Raw genomic sequence first — 13,603 nt, 5'->3', positions numbered from 1 at the left:
GGAGCCAGCGATGGCTTCAGCTACAGGTACCGACACTGATGAGTTTAACACAGCATGGGGGCCCGGAAAACTCTGACATGAGATTGGGAGCAATTGTGAAAAAAGTGTGCATCCGTATAGTGAGAGCACGTCTGCCCTTGGTGTGGAGATTGAGAGTGGCCAGTTAAACAACTGGGGGGAAAAAAGGTGTTTCAACCCCTGCACAGCAAATCCGGGAGAGCCTGCTGGAAGAGAGCTGCCTTCGACAGCCCCTGCACAGCAAATCCGGGAGAGCCTGCTGGAAGAGAGCTGCCTTCGAGGACAGCCCCTGCACAGCAAATCCGGGAGAGCCTGCTGGAAGAGAGCTGCCTTCGACAGCCCCTGCACAGCAAATCCGGGAGTGCCTGCTGGAAGAGAGCTGCCTTCGAGGACAACCCCTGCACAGCAAATCCGGGAGTGCCTGCTGGAAGAGAGCTGCCTTCGAGGACAGCCCCTGCACAGCAAATCCGGGAGAGCCTGCTGGAAGAGAGCTGCCTTCGACAGCCCCTGCACAGCAAATCCGGGAGAGCCTGCTGGAAGAGAGCTGCCTTCGAGGACAGCCCCAGCACAGCAAATCCGGGAGCGCCTGCTGGAAGAGAGCTGCCTTCGACAGCCCCTGCACAGCAAATCCGGGAGTGCCTGCTGGAAGAGAGCTGCCTTCGACAGCCCCTGCACAGCAAATCCGGGAGAGCCTGCTGGAAGAGAGCTGCCTTCGAGGATAACCCCTGCACAGCAAATCCGGGAGTGCCTGCTGGAAGAGAGCTGCCTTCGAGGACAGCCCCTGCACAGCAAATCCGGGAGAGCCTGCTGGAAGAGAGCTGCCTTCGACAGCCCCTGCACAGCAAATCCGGGAGTGCCTGCTGGAAGAGTGCTGCCTTCGACAGCCCCTGCACAGCAAGGCTGCTGCAGCCTCAACAGCACAAAACCCCCCTTCTGGGGTCTCTGTCCTGTGCACTCGGATGATGTTGGAGCAAGCTGGGTGCAGTGTCATGGGTTCAAAGACGTTTGCCAGCCACAGGGAAATGGGGACTGCCACCACCCTGTGCCACCACAGGCTGTCAGCAAGCAGCCTGTTCAGCACCTTGCTGTGCTTGAGGCCTGACCTTTGTAGCCTCCTCTCACTCCTCTGGGAATACAAATCTCCATCTCACTGTCCCTGCCTCTTTGCTGGTAATTCATGTCTCTTCCACAGCCCTACAGCCAGTTCCAGCCTTTCCCCACCTTCCCCAGACAATGGTCAACAGATTTCACCATGCTTTGGCCCCATCTTTGTTTCCTGGGGACTCCTGAACCGGCTTCTTCCTCCTCTGGGTCCCCCAGGGTTCCAGTGGCCGGTTTTGGCCAGTGCCTGTGACCACACTGACCTGTTGGCTTGCAGCCACCTGCACATCATCTCCTTCCTGCAGCTCGTCCTCCAGCATCCTCCTCTCTGTTCTGCACTTCACCTCTGGAGTCCTGGCTGCCCTCTGGATGCACAGGAGCGAGTGAAAGCACTCTCCCGTAGTGACATTTGAATGGCTACAATTAACTTTCAGTGTTGTGGGATGAGAGAGCTTTACATTTAGGAAGGGAAGCTTCTGCCCAGATGCACATGTCTGGAGCAGGTGTCCTATAAAGTGTTCTTCCCTGTACTCCAGGAAATCCAGTCTGGAGCATGTGAGTATTTTTGTTTTCTTCCCTCAAATAACATAATTTGGTTTTCTCTATGCACGAGGCTAGCTAGCAAAGCCACGGGGCTGCAAGGGGTTGTCTCTTCCCCCTCACCCATCAAATGTCCTGCTTCTGCTGGGGTACCACATGTGTTGAACCAAATCCTCAGGATGCTTTTGTGATGATGTTGTTTTTCTCTGGCTTTCTTCTTGGAAACAGTGAATCATTGTACAAAGAATTAAAAGCATTAAAATGAAATAGCCTGACACAGACATCTGGTCCAGAACATTTCATCCCAACTGATTATACTTTTGACAAGTCACCAAGTCAGGAGCAGTCAGGCAGCCTTTAACAGTGCAGTGCCCTGACCCACTCACCACTAAGCAGTGTAACAGGAGAGGCTTCCCATGTGCTGGACTGGTGCCCCACATGAGTACTGGGGAAGTGTGAGCCCTTAAATTGTGATTCATAAAAATTACTGCAGTTTCTTAACTACTTACTGCACAATGCCTTGAAATTGGCTTCTTGTGGTGTGGTTGTGTGGGAGAGAAGATGAATTTGTGACCTGGAAACCTGTGTTTCTAGTCTTCACCAGAGGCTGTTTACACAAAGCAGTAGATGGGCATGCCCAGCTGCACCAGTGGGCCAAATACAGCAGCTAGTTCTTAGAAGGTGCAAGAAACTCTAGAGAAGAACTAGAGTGCCCTAGGGCACACTTGGCTGTGCAAAAGATCTCTGTTCTTGTTAGAAAAAGATGATACAGAAAAATGGCCCCACTGAAGGCACAGCCCAGGCATCCCCAGGTGCCTAAGGAACAGAGAACAACATCAGAGTAGTGATACAGTTGAAGATTTGGGTTTGATTAGATACCAATGACATTATGAAGCTACCAGTTATTAAGTTGTAACATCAGCTGGGACGGCAAGAATTTAAAGTGAAAGTGCTGTCTAGCTGGAACAAGCTTTCCATTTCAGGGCAAACAGAGGGCTGTGGAAACCACTCGGCAGAGAAAGTCCCTCCTTAAGTGGCCTGTTTGCAACAAAGTCTTTATTCGAAGGTTAGAAAGTCAAAGTGAAGATCAAAACTCCAGGGATACAAACCTTGTAAGTAAAACAGAGAAGCACCAGAAGATGTTTCATGACATTAAATAAAAAAGAAAAATGGAGTCTATCATACTGCTGCACTGGAGACTGAAAGTGATCCAGGTGTGGCTCTGAAACAGGCTTTCAACTAAGATGAGGGAGGGGAAGATAAGAATGGGCATCCTGCTATGAACACAAGTAGAGCTAAGGCAGAAGGAAAACTCCACCATTCAGTTAATTCTGTTTCCTGCATCTGCTAGCAAGTGAGACCACCTCGGTGTGGTGTCTGGGTGTGTGGCAGCAAGCTTTGCCTTTGCCTGGAGATTACACAGCTAACAGATAATCTTCTATGTATGAATTTACTTGGGGAGGAGGGTTGGTAAATTCTCAAAACTTGAAAGGCTACGTCACTTTGTGGCCATCCTTCTGGTCAGCAGTTCCCACCTGAAGTGGCTGGATAAAAGCACATTTGCTCCCCTGACAACCCCCAGCTCCCTCTGTCTGCAAGTCCCAGGCAAAGACTAAGGCTGCCTGTCTTCAACCTCTCAGCAATTACTGCTGGAAAGGTTTTTAGTTTCTGCATAATCTTGTATCCTGCCCTAGCTCTACATCCTGAAATCCATTCTGCATTTTGTGGGTTCCCCCCCGCCTTTGCCAGTCTTTCTCGAGGCCTATAAAAGAAATGCACCCAGCAGCTACTGGCATTTGGATCTTTCATGGGTTAGTGGTGGGCTCGGCTGTGCTAGGTTGGCAGCCGGGATCGATGATCTTAAAGGCCTTTTCCAACCGGAACGATTCTGTGACCCCTACGGGTCCCTTCCAGCCGAGGTGTTCATGAGTGCATGAGGCACAACCCCTCTGGGGCTGCGCAGCTGTCAGGAGGAGGCATTTGGGACGCAAGAGGCCGGGACCAGGAGTCCCGAGCAGGGCGGGATGCAGCGGCGGGAGGGGATGCAGCGGCGGGCGGGGATGCAGCGGCGGGCGGGGATGCAGCGGCGGGCGGGGATGCAGCGGCGGGCGGGGATGCAGCGGCGGGCGGGGATGCAGCGGCGGGCGGGGATGCAGCGGCGGGCGGGATGCAGCGGCGGGCGGGATGCAGCGGCGGGCGGGGATGCAGCGGCGGGCGGGGATGCAGCGCCGGGCGGGGATGCAGCGGCGGGCGGGGATGCAGCGGCGGGCAGTGCACCGCTGGCAGGGCCGCAGAAAGGCCGCCGGAAGCCGTTCTCTTCACGGCCCATGCGACCCGGGGCTAAAGCGCCGCCAGCCGCCTGCCCCGGCCCTACCCGCGGCCACCATCCGCTAGCGGCGCCGCCGGCTCCACCTGCGCCGTCACGGGGGCGGGGCCGGGGCCGCTTGGCAGGGTGGCAGCGCGGCAGTGCCGCCCGCCATGGCTGCCGCCCGCCCCCGCCGGGGCAGCTGACATGGCCCGGGCCGGCGGCGCCCGGCAGCTGCCGGCGGAGGCAGCCGCGGAGCCGGCGGAGAGCTACCAGATGCGGCAGGAGAACGAGCTCCAGGTGCTGGAGTCCATCTACGGGCAGGACTTCCAGGATCTGCGGCAGAACCAGGCCTGGAAGGTAGCGAGCGGGACCCCGCGGCTGGTGGGCTGCGTGCGGGGGGCCAGCTGGGCTCCGCTCCGGCCGGGGGCTGCCCCTCGTCAGGCCCCTCGGGGCGCGGCGGCCTTCTGGCTGCTGCCTGAGCGCTGCGGGCTCGCCTTAAGCGCCAGCGAGGCAGCGCCGCTCGTTGCCCTTCCCTCGGGTGGGCGGGAGCGCCGGGAGGCGCAGCGCATCCCTGGCCCCTGCGGGCCGGGCTGCTGGCGGTGGGGTCGCGCTCGGTGCTCTGTCGCAGGGCTGAAGTTCTTGTGTTTCCGGGCGGGCGCTGTTTGCCCGCGGTCCCCTCCGGGCGCCTCATTTCGTCCTCTGGATCCACGCGTTCGCACCGGGATTAACGCTGTGCGTAGAGTTTGCATTGTAATTGCCGGCTTGGTTTTCTTAATTGCCTCGTAAGGCATCCCTGCCTAGCCACGTACCGCCTCATTAATTCACCTCATCGCTGTACACGTTGCTGATCCTCGCGTGTTCGGGGCTGCGGTTTACTCAGCTGTGGCTGCTTCCGTGATAATGCTTCACCTTTCATGTTTGTAGTTTGTTTGGTTTTAATTACAACTAATCAATGCTCAGGTCCAGCGCTCACTACTTCCATTTCTCTTTTGTACCCACAATGTCTGATTGATGACTCTTTTCCAGCTGCCTCCGTGGCACTGTTTTCCCGTACCTGGAGGTACTGATCATTCTTGTCGGTTCCCCAAGCCCACTGCTGTTGGTGTTTCTTCTTACACACTTTTCTCTTTAGTTTCTACAAAGTAGATCATAGCCCCTGCTAACTTTATTCTGCAGAAAACCCCAACTTGGAATTCTTGCAGCCACCTAGAAACTTTGTTTTTCCATGGTGCTTGAGGTAAACTCTGTTAGTAAGTTGCTGGATTTTCAGAAGTGTTGTAGACCTCACTCCCTTGAATTCTGCCTGGTGGGCCCTCGGCTTAGCCTGCTCTCTTCCCTGCTGGAAGGAAAAAGGGAACACTGAGGGAGTAGTGTCCGTCTGCTAAGCTGCTTCTGTATTTGCTGTTCCATATGGTCTTTATTTCCCTATTTGTCCTGTTACTAAGGTTTGGGTGGTTGTTTAATTTCCTAATTGACAGAGTTAGGATGTTCCTGTGGTCCTGTTTTACTGGGTACTGATTTGCAGCAGACACTGGGAGCCCTCTGGGGTGGAGAATGGCAGTACTTGCTGAAGTTCTTCTTGGTGCCAAACTCACAAATACAGCTGCAGAAAAGTTAGTGTCCATTTGTTTGGCCACACCCTGTGCATACAGCTATGATGTGAGTAGTCTGTTGTCCTGTCAGGAGGCATTGTGTGGTGTTTGTTAGTGATCCGAAACGAACAGGAAAGAAACAAGATTGCTGCTATGATGGAGGCTTCGATTTGTGACCTTCCATGGATAACCTGTGTGACATTTATTTAGCTTTCTCCTACTTCTGGCTCACAGTAAGCAGAATGCAAGGGGTTGAGAAGCTCCTTTCTGCTCAGGCTCTGTCATCTCTCTAGGAACTGTACCGACACTTAGGTGAGGAGGTTCTAAACCACCCTGGCTCAGTCGTGATGATTAGCCAGCCAGTCCACTCCCATTCAGCAGTGCCAGTGCACTCACAGATGGGTTTGAGTCTGGGTGGTCTAACCTGAATGCAGCCATACTGCAGGCTGTGAGAGCTGTGTGCTTTCATCTGAAACCTAAAGCTCTGGGTTCCATTGCAGGTACGGCAGCCTCCAGAAATGACTTTGGTTCTGCGTCCTCAGGGACTGACTGGAGATCATGAAGTGTATGCCAGGGTGGATCTGTGGGTCAAGTGTCCACACACTTACCCTGACACGTGAGTGAGCACTGACATGCAGCCTTTCTTCCCTGAGCGTTTGTCTGGTGTCCATAGTGAGATGGAAAGCTGGAAAACATGCAGCTGTGTTCACCACTATTACTTTTGCTTTCTGCATGTCAGCATTTGCTCACCTGTGGTATGTCAGAATAGCTGACTGCAGAATTGGGCACCTGGCTGGTTGTGGTCTTTGGTGCGGTGCAGGATAATAGAGGTACATTTGTCAGTGCAAGACTGCAGCCCCACTTTGTAGCTTGGAATGACATAAACACAGCTACCAGCTTGGAATGGCAGACACAGCTACCAGCTTGGAATGGCAGACACAGGTCCCTGCTAGCATCTGAGGGCCCTTTGGAAACTTTTTCAGCTCAGGGTGTGCTGAGAGGGACTGGATTTTCTCTTTTAAAGCAGTCTGCTGCCTTAGTTGTATCTGCTGTTCCTGCTCTCTGCTGGATTAGCCTTTTGGAGGAGTTCTCCATAGAGAATGTAAGGAGAACAGCAGGTGATCGACTCACCCCCAGCACTTTGGATTGGCATTCTGGGTTCTGTTCATCATTCATGCAGTCCTGATGCCACTGCTTGTGCTCAAAGCATCACTCCCTTTAGTCCATCCACACCTTTAGCTATGGCATGAGTGGTGCCCAAGGGCAGTGGTGTTCCTTACCAAGTCACAGTTCAGTTGGAGCCTGGAGCATGGGGCTTAGCAGCCACTCTTTCTGTTATTTATTTAGGCTAGCATAGCTGCAGACATTTTACTTCTTAGTTTCAAACCTTTCCAGCGTAGCTGTTACTTATTTATTGCATGCCTCTCAGGTTTGTGTAACCAGTGCAGTGGTGCTGAGCAGTTTCAAACACCTGACTGTTATGCTATGAGTATTTTTAAGAGATTGGTATGTCAGTTACTGCCTGAGAGCTGAATTGTAGCTGAATTTGAGCTGAATTTGTTAGTTCTTCTGTTTGGTGTAACTGACAGCTAATCCGCAGGCAGAAAAGCTGGTGGTAGGGAACGTGGAACAGTGTAGCTGGCTCTGCTCTGTGGTGTGTGTATACTGTCTATGTGCTGCTTGTTTGAGCGTTGGCTAATTGCCACTATGAGCTCCTTTCCTTTCCCACCCAACATTTTTACCAACATTCTGTTGCTTTTTACACTCAAGATGCCTAATGAGGAGTTTTTGTTCTGTGCTGTCCCCCAGTGTCCCTGAAATACAGCTCAGGAATTCCAAAGGCTTGTCGAATGAGAAAATCAATGAGTTAAAGTCCAGACTGGCTGAACTAGCAAAGCAGCGCTGCGGAGAGGTAAGAGCTTCTTGGGTCCTTGAGTGTATGCACTGTGAGCTTCAGCCCCTGTGATGAGTGGAGTAATGCAGTGAGACACAGGACATGGAAGTGCGAGCTGCAGAGCGCCTGAGAAAGTAGAGGCTTTCAGTCTCTCTGAAGGATGTTTCCAACCCGTGCGAGTCCGGAGCATGCACACACTTAGAGCAGAGTGTGTGTGTAAATGGTGCCAGCTGTAGCCCTGTTTGGATGCAGAGCTCAAGGCTCATGCTGTCTCACAGCTTGGAGAGCAAAGCTAACGCTCAGGCTGAGAGCTCTCTGCACTTTGCATCTCCGTTTGGATATGGTAAGTGGCTGGAGCAGTTCAATCCAGCAGCGATTCCCTGGGGAGTGGTTCACTGTCATCTTGTGCCTCTCATGCTGAAGAGAAGGGCAAGAGACCTCAGCCAGAACACTGAGCTCCACAGCTGACTCTGTGTCTGTAGGGCAGCCCCTCCATCCACTCTGCCTTTTTTCTGCTGTGTTTAGGAGCAGTTATGTTCTGCCCAAGTGGGGTAAAAAGAGAGGGGTGGGGAGTGTGTGTCAAGCTGAGATCTTGTCTCCGTTGTAAGCTGTGGTAAACTCTCCCTGAAAAGTAACCAAATCAGCAGTCACACTGCTGCCATATTGCTCTTTTGAGTTGAGTGTCATTTTGCTGTGCCATCTACTTGTCCTTTGAGCTCTGCATGTCATTCATGTGTATTTTCTTTCAGGTGATGATATTTGAACTTGCTGACCATGTACAGTCATTTCTCAGTGAGCACAACAAGCCACCTCCCAAGTCTTTCCATGAAGAAATGCTGAAAAACCATCAAAAAGAACGAGAAAGGCTGGCTGAGGAGGAGCTGAGGAGAGCACAGGAGGTCAGGAGAAGAGAGGAGCAGGAGGTGAGGGAAACTGCAGTGTGCATAACCCTGTATTCTTACAACACCAACAATCATGGCTGTGTAACCCATCCTGCACAGCAGGGACTTGCAGTCTGCAGGAGCTGATCTGTGGCCGCTGTATGAGCAGCATGCTGCTGCAGCTGGCACAAGGCCTTTCTGAAAAGCCTGCATCACAGCTGCCTTGGCTTTGGTTTTTTTACCCAAGGTAAGATCAGAGTTGCACTGCAGGTGCTGTTGCATTTCTAACAGTGCTGAAATCTGTTCCAGCAACGAGAAATCCTTAATGAGATTCAGAGAAGGGAAGAAGAGAAAAGAGAAGAAAGGAAGAAGAAGGAGATTGCCAAGCAGGTATTGTGTCTAAGCGTGTGTGCAGTAGCTCCATGCCAGTGCTGCAGCAGGTGCTTGTAAAACATTGGAGACTGAATTGTCTTGAACAGCTTTTCTCATCCAGTACTTCTAATAGTTGTAGGTTAAAACAGGGTCTTATATGGGGATCATTTCTGGAGTGTAACCAGCTGCAAGGGAAGACAGTTTAATGCATGGGCACCCTAAGTGTCTGGGGGGGTATTTTCAAACAACCATAGCAAAAGTGCTGCTTTCATTGTAAACCATTTGCATCCTTGTCCATGGACAGCGCTGGAGTGCACTTTCTGAATCCCCACCCTTCCTCCTGGCCTCACCTCTGTGTGTTATGGCACCCCATATCTTCTGTGGTGTGGGTGACTCTGAAGAGTGACAGACAAGTACTTTGATAGCTGGGGACAGGAGCAGTTTCTGTGCTTACTTGGTGTCTTTCCTGGCCAACAGGAACGTTTGGAAATAGCTGCCTTGACAAGTCAAGAACATTCCCAGAGGAGAGAGACTGCAGGGCATAGAGCTGCTTCCAGCTTAAATGGGAACTGTGTGGAGCAGGGAGCGAGCAATAAGCACCGGCCAAATTCAGCTGGACGTTCCAAGTAAGGCTGTCTGGTGGCATGGACAACTTTTTTCTTTATTTCCCCCTAATGTTAGATTTCAAAGTGAAATTGGAAGGCAGGAGACTAAAGTGTCATGTTGCTCAGCCCTTTGGTTTGGTCTCCACCCCCTTTTGCTTTTCCTCTTTATTTGGCATGCTTTAACTAATTCCTCTGCTATGGGTAACCTGAAGTCCCCAGTTCAGCTTGGCCTTCAGCTGAAGTCAGAGAATCTTTGGCAGCCATTGGAAGGTCCATTCAGGGCCTGCTTGCTTGCTTCAAAGGATGCTGGGAATAGCACAATAAATGAGAGCTTCCATTGCTCTCCAGACTCTTGCTGGCAAGATACCCCTGCTGGAGAAGTGGATAATGTTGACTGCCATTAGGGCAGAGCAGCTGCCTGAGGGGACGATGATGATGCTCTGTCTGTAGGGATGAGCAAAGGGTGTGCACTTCTCTGAGGGCTCTGCTGCCAGATTTGTGTTCATGAAGCCTGAAACTTTGGCTGGAGAGACAATGAACTTCAGAAGGTTGTTAGAATCTAGAAGAACCTCCTTTATACAATACATGTTTGAGCTCAAGAGGCCAGTTGCTGTCTTTGTGTGCTCTGCTTTAGACAGCACTCGGGAGAAGTTCCCTTTGGCTTCTCCTTTCTGTGTTGCTCTTTTGTTACTGCTTTGGCTTTGTTTCTTTTCAAACAAATCCAATATTTTGAAAGAGCTTTTACATGACCCTCCACAGACTCCTGAGGTCTCTGTATGTGATTGCATCTGTTTGGAGGATACTCTCACACTGCTGATATTTCTTTTCATTGGATTGTAAGAAATAGAGGTTGCTGTGGGTTAGTGGTCTCGAGTTCTTTCTGGCTCAGTGCAGCTCCATAATGCACCTGAGAAGAAACACCCTGGTCAGACTTGCTTGGAAAGGGTTTGTAAAGCTTCCCTGCCCTTGGAGGAGTTTAGAGTAGTAAGGGAGGCAAATAGGGAGTTCATTTTAAGTTAGGAAAATGAAGGAAGCTGAAGCTAGAATGTGCTTCCAGAGCTGCACATATTTGCTTCCTGTGCTGTTTTGCAAGAGATGCAAATCCTACTAAGGTCTTTTTCAGAGCTGTGGCATTTTTACTTCTTTGTCTTTCCCACTCCCACCTCGGAGTGCAGAAGTTCTAAGGTTTGGTTTCAGCTCCTGGCTTTGAATGCAGACTCCACACTGCATGGTGTTGCTGCTGGTCAGAACCAGACACAAACACCTTGCACTGGCTCAGGGTCTTTGACATGAAGGGATACTCACTAGAGGCAGAGGTCTGTTACAGCATGGGTGTCTGTAGGGACTAGGGAGTGCAGCAATGCAGGCTGTGTGTGTTGGAGAGGAATGTTGTGTTCCCCCTGCAGGCGAGAACGGCAGCTTTCCACAGGCAGTAACAAGGAGGCCCCAGGGAGCCATCAGGTTTTGAACTTCAGCACCAGTGGTGCTGGACTCCTCACTGTCCATAAAGGAAAGTGCCTGGGTAAGCAACACTGCAGCTGCAGCTCGGAACACTGGGGGTTGGCTGGGGTTTTTGTGGGAGTTTGTGTGGCTTGTTTTAGAAGAAGAGCTTAAACCACAGGTGCAAGCAGCAAGGGTGGAGAGAATATTGTGGCTGGTGAAATGTCACAGGGTGGGGGAGAGCCATAGGAAAGGTTACTTTGCATTTTCTTAGGACTATTATGACTAAAAATTTGCTTCTCCAGACACAGTTGCAGAACTGAATAGCCATACAAAAACTCCACCTTCTCAACATTTTGTGTTCCCTACACAACTGAAATAATACCCAAACCAATTTGCACTTAAATGTAAGGAGCTGGTCAGATCCACATGGCTACCAAGCAAGAAGTCCTTTAGCTCTCAGCCCTGTGGAAGCAGGGATAAGCACAGGCTTAGAAATGCACACGTGCTCTGCTTCCACTGCTGCTGGTAGCCATGGCATAAAAGCAGTGGTTTGAGCAGCAGCAGAAATACAAGGACAGGAGGTTTCAGTGCTGAGAGGCATTTTCCATGAGGTCTGTATGAAGAAGCCATCAAGTGGCTTTGTTGTTTTCAGCACAGCAGTTCCTCAGTGACAGGATGAGCAGCCTGAAAGTCTCTGGAGCAAAAAAAATGATTTTGCAGCTGGAGGAGGAACAATTACACTACTGTGGGTGAAGCTCAGCATCTGCTCAGCAGGAGGAGTGTGCATTTAAGAGCTGACATGATTTACAAAGCAGCAGTTTTGCCAGTGTGCTTGCTGTTGCTTTCTTTTGACTCCTGCTGCACAGCACTCAGTCTCACCACACCTGGTGTCTTCATACTTACATGGCTCAGCTGAAGTAGGCCTGTGTGTTTCTGAAGTTCTAGAAGGCAGCCTTGCTAGTGTTTGTTTAGCCTTTGCAGGAGCTCTTGGCAAGTCCTTCAACCAAAGAAGCCCTGTCCCTCTTCTCTGCCTTTGTGTGCAGGCAAGGATGAGCAGCTTGGTAAATCAGTCTACAATGCCTTGGAAATTCGCAGTGGAGACTTTGCTCTGATATATGAGTGGGTTCTGCACTGGCAAAAGAAGATGGGAAGGTGCCTTACAGCACATGAAATAGAAAAGATCGAGAAGTGTAAGAAGCAGGTAATGCCTGTGTTGTGTATTTGGTTTAATAAAGGTTAGATGAGGTCCAGTGCTTTGTCTGGGGCTGCTGCTTGATGTTCAGCTTGGGAAGGTGGTGATGAGCTTGAAAGTGCTGCTGTTCAAGGTGGCTGCAGCACAAAGGACAGTGTGGGTAGTGGGTACTCAGGAGATCCTCTGCAATGATGTCAGTGCAAGAAAATAGATTTGTGGGTGTGCATAACCAAAACCCCAACAAGCCCTGGGGGGACAGAGGGAGCCAGGCTTCCCTGGCAGGGTGTCCTTACCCCCTGGGTACAGCACTGCCCTTCCAGAAGAGGACAGGGTGTCTCCTGCAAGGAGCCCCTCTGCAGGGGTTGTGCTGGGCAGTGACATAGTGCATGTCACCTTGTGTTTCTCTGACAGCTTCAGGGTGCAGAGACAGAGTTCAGCTCCCTGACCAAGCTGAGCCACCCCAACATAGTGCACTACAAAAGCCTGGCCCTTCAGGAGCGGGAGGACTCCATCGTGGTGCACATGCTGGTGGAGCACGTCGGTGGCTGCAGCCTTGCTACCTACTTGGAGAAGGAGACTCCAGTCCCCGTGGAGCAGCTGCGCCATTATGCCACCCAGATCCTGTCGGCTCTCGACTACCTGCACAGTAATTCGGTGGTGCACAAGGTCCTTGGCGCTGCCAGCGTGCTGGTGGATGCTGAAGGCCACCTCAAGGTGACAGACTACAGCATCTCCAAGCGCCTGGCTGACATCTGCAAGGCAGACGTGTTTGAGCAGCCCAAGGTGCGCTTCAGCGAGGACCTGCTGCCCAGCAAGCCTGGCAAGAAGGGAGACGTCTGGAGCCTGGGGCTGCTGCTGCTGGCGCTCAGCCAGGGCCAGGCGGCCAAGGGATATCCAGTTGCTGTCCCTGCCAGTTTGCCTGCTGACTTCCAGGATTTCCTGGAGAAGTACGTTGGGTGCATTCCTCTTGCTTTTTCTCTTGGCTCTTTAAGCATTCCTTTCTAAAGACCTGAAGGGCTCTGTGAGAGAGCAGCTAACCCCCCCGCGGCACCAGTCGCCAGAGAAGAGATGATCGCTCCCTCCCAGCCTGGGCTGCTGCTCTGGGGCTTGGGGGGACAGCTGTGGTGCTTTTCTCTCTGCCCTGCCACCAACTTTGTGTGTCACTGTGGCTAAGTCACTTTGTGCTTCTGATTCCATCTGAATGATCAAGGTGATAATTTCTTAAGTATGAGGAGACGGTTCTGAGCGTTTCAGCCCGATGTGCAGTAGGTGCTTAAGCAGTTCTCATCTTGGTTTGCTGGCAGATGTGTTTGCTTGGAGGACAAGGCAAGATGGACTCCTCAGCAGCTGTTACAGCACAGCTTTGTGAACATTGCACAGATGAAAATCCCTGTGGCTGAGGAAAATCTAGATGGTAAGAGGCTTTGTTCTTTCCACCTCCTGCTGATTGAGCAGCCCACATGCCTGCAGTAACAGAAGAATGGGGCTGTGCTAGAGCCTCACAAGACTGCATGAATGTTCTAGGTTAGCCTCTAGTTTCTGTATCCCTGACTAGCTGGGCTGGACTCCCTGTGCTTTCAGCAGCAGAGGAAGCCAATGCTTCAATTAAACCCACAAGTGCACCCACCTCCTGCGTGGTGTAAATGGCACCCTTCGC

The 13,603-nt window shown here is 51.7% G+C and overlaps 1 protein-coding gene across 4 annotated transcripts in view; it reads left to right on the top strand.

The window, feature by feature from the left end:
• Positions 1-1,593: 1,593 nt before the first annotated feature.
• Positions 1,594-13,603, top strand: part of EIF2AK4 (eukaryotic translation initiation factor 2 alpha kinase 4) — a 39,884-nt gene continuing 27,874 nt past the window's right edge. For 3 of the 4 annotated variants that reach the window (XM_068162873.1, XM_068162872.1, XM_068162871.1), the window contains exons 1-10: positions 4,083-4,324; positions 6,060-6,175; positions 7,369-7,471; positions 8,203-8,376; positions 8,644-8,724; positions 9,184-9,332; positions 10,718-10,833; positions 11,798-11,955; positions 12,358-12,893; positions 13,251-13,360. In XM_068162873.1, the coding sequence (XP_068018974.1) occupies positions 4,172-4,324; positions 6,060-6,175; positions 7,369-7,471; positions 8,203-8,376; positions 8,644-8,724; positions 9,184-9,332; positions 10,718-10,833; positions 11,798-11,955; positions 12,358-12,893; positions 13,251-13,360 (1,696 nt within the window). In that variant the 5' untranslated portion in view covers positions 4,083-4,171. Of the gene's footprint in view, positions 1,675-4,082; positions 4,325-6,059; positions 6,176-7,368; positions 7,472-8,202; positions 8,377-8,643; positions 8,725-9,183; positions 9,333-10,717; positions 10,834-11,797; positions 11,956-12,357; positions 12,894-13,250; positions 13,361-13,603 lie in introns of those variants that run through there. The other variant, XM_068162875.1, reaches the window with a different exon arrangement.

The sequence above is a fragment of the Melanerpes formicivorus genome, unplaced genomic scaffold (genome assembly GCF_026170545.1).
Source record: "Melanerpes formicivorus ecotype bairdi unplaced genomic scaffold, bMelFor1.0.p_v2 SCAF_68, whole genome shotgun sequence".
Taxonomy (NCBI): Eukaryota; Metazoa; Chordata; class Aves; order Piciformes; family Picidae; genus Melanerpes; species Melanerpes formicivorus.
This window is presented reverse-complemented; position numbering and strand designations above follow the sequence as displayed.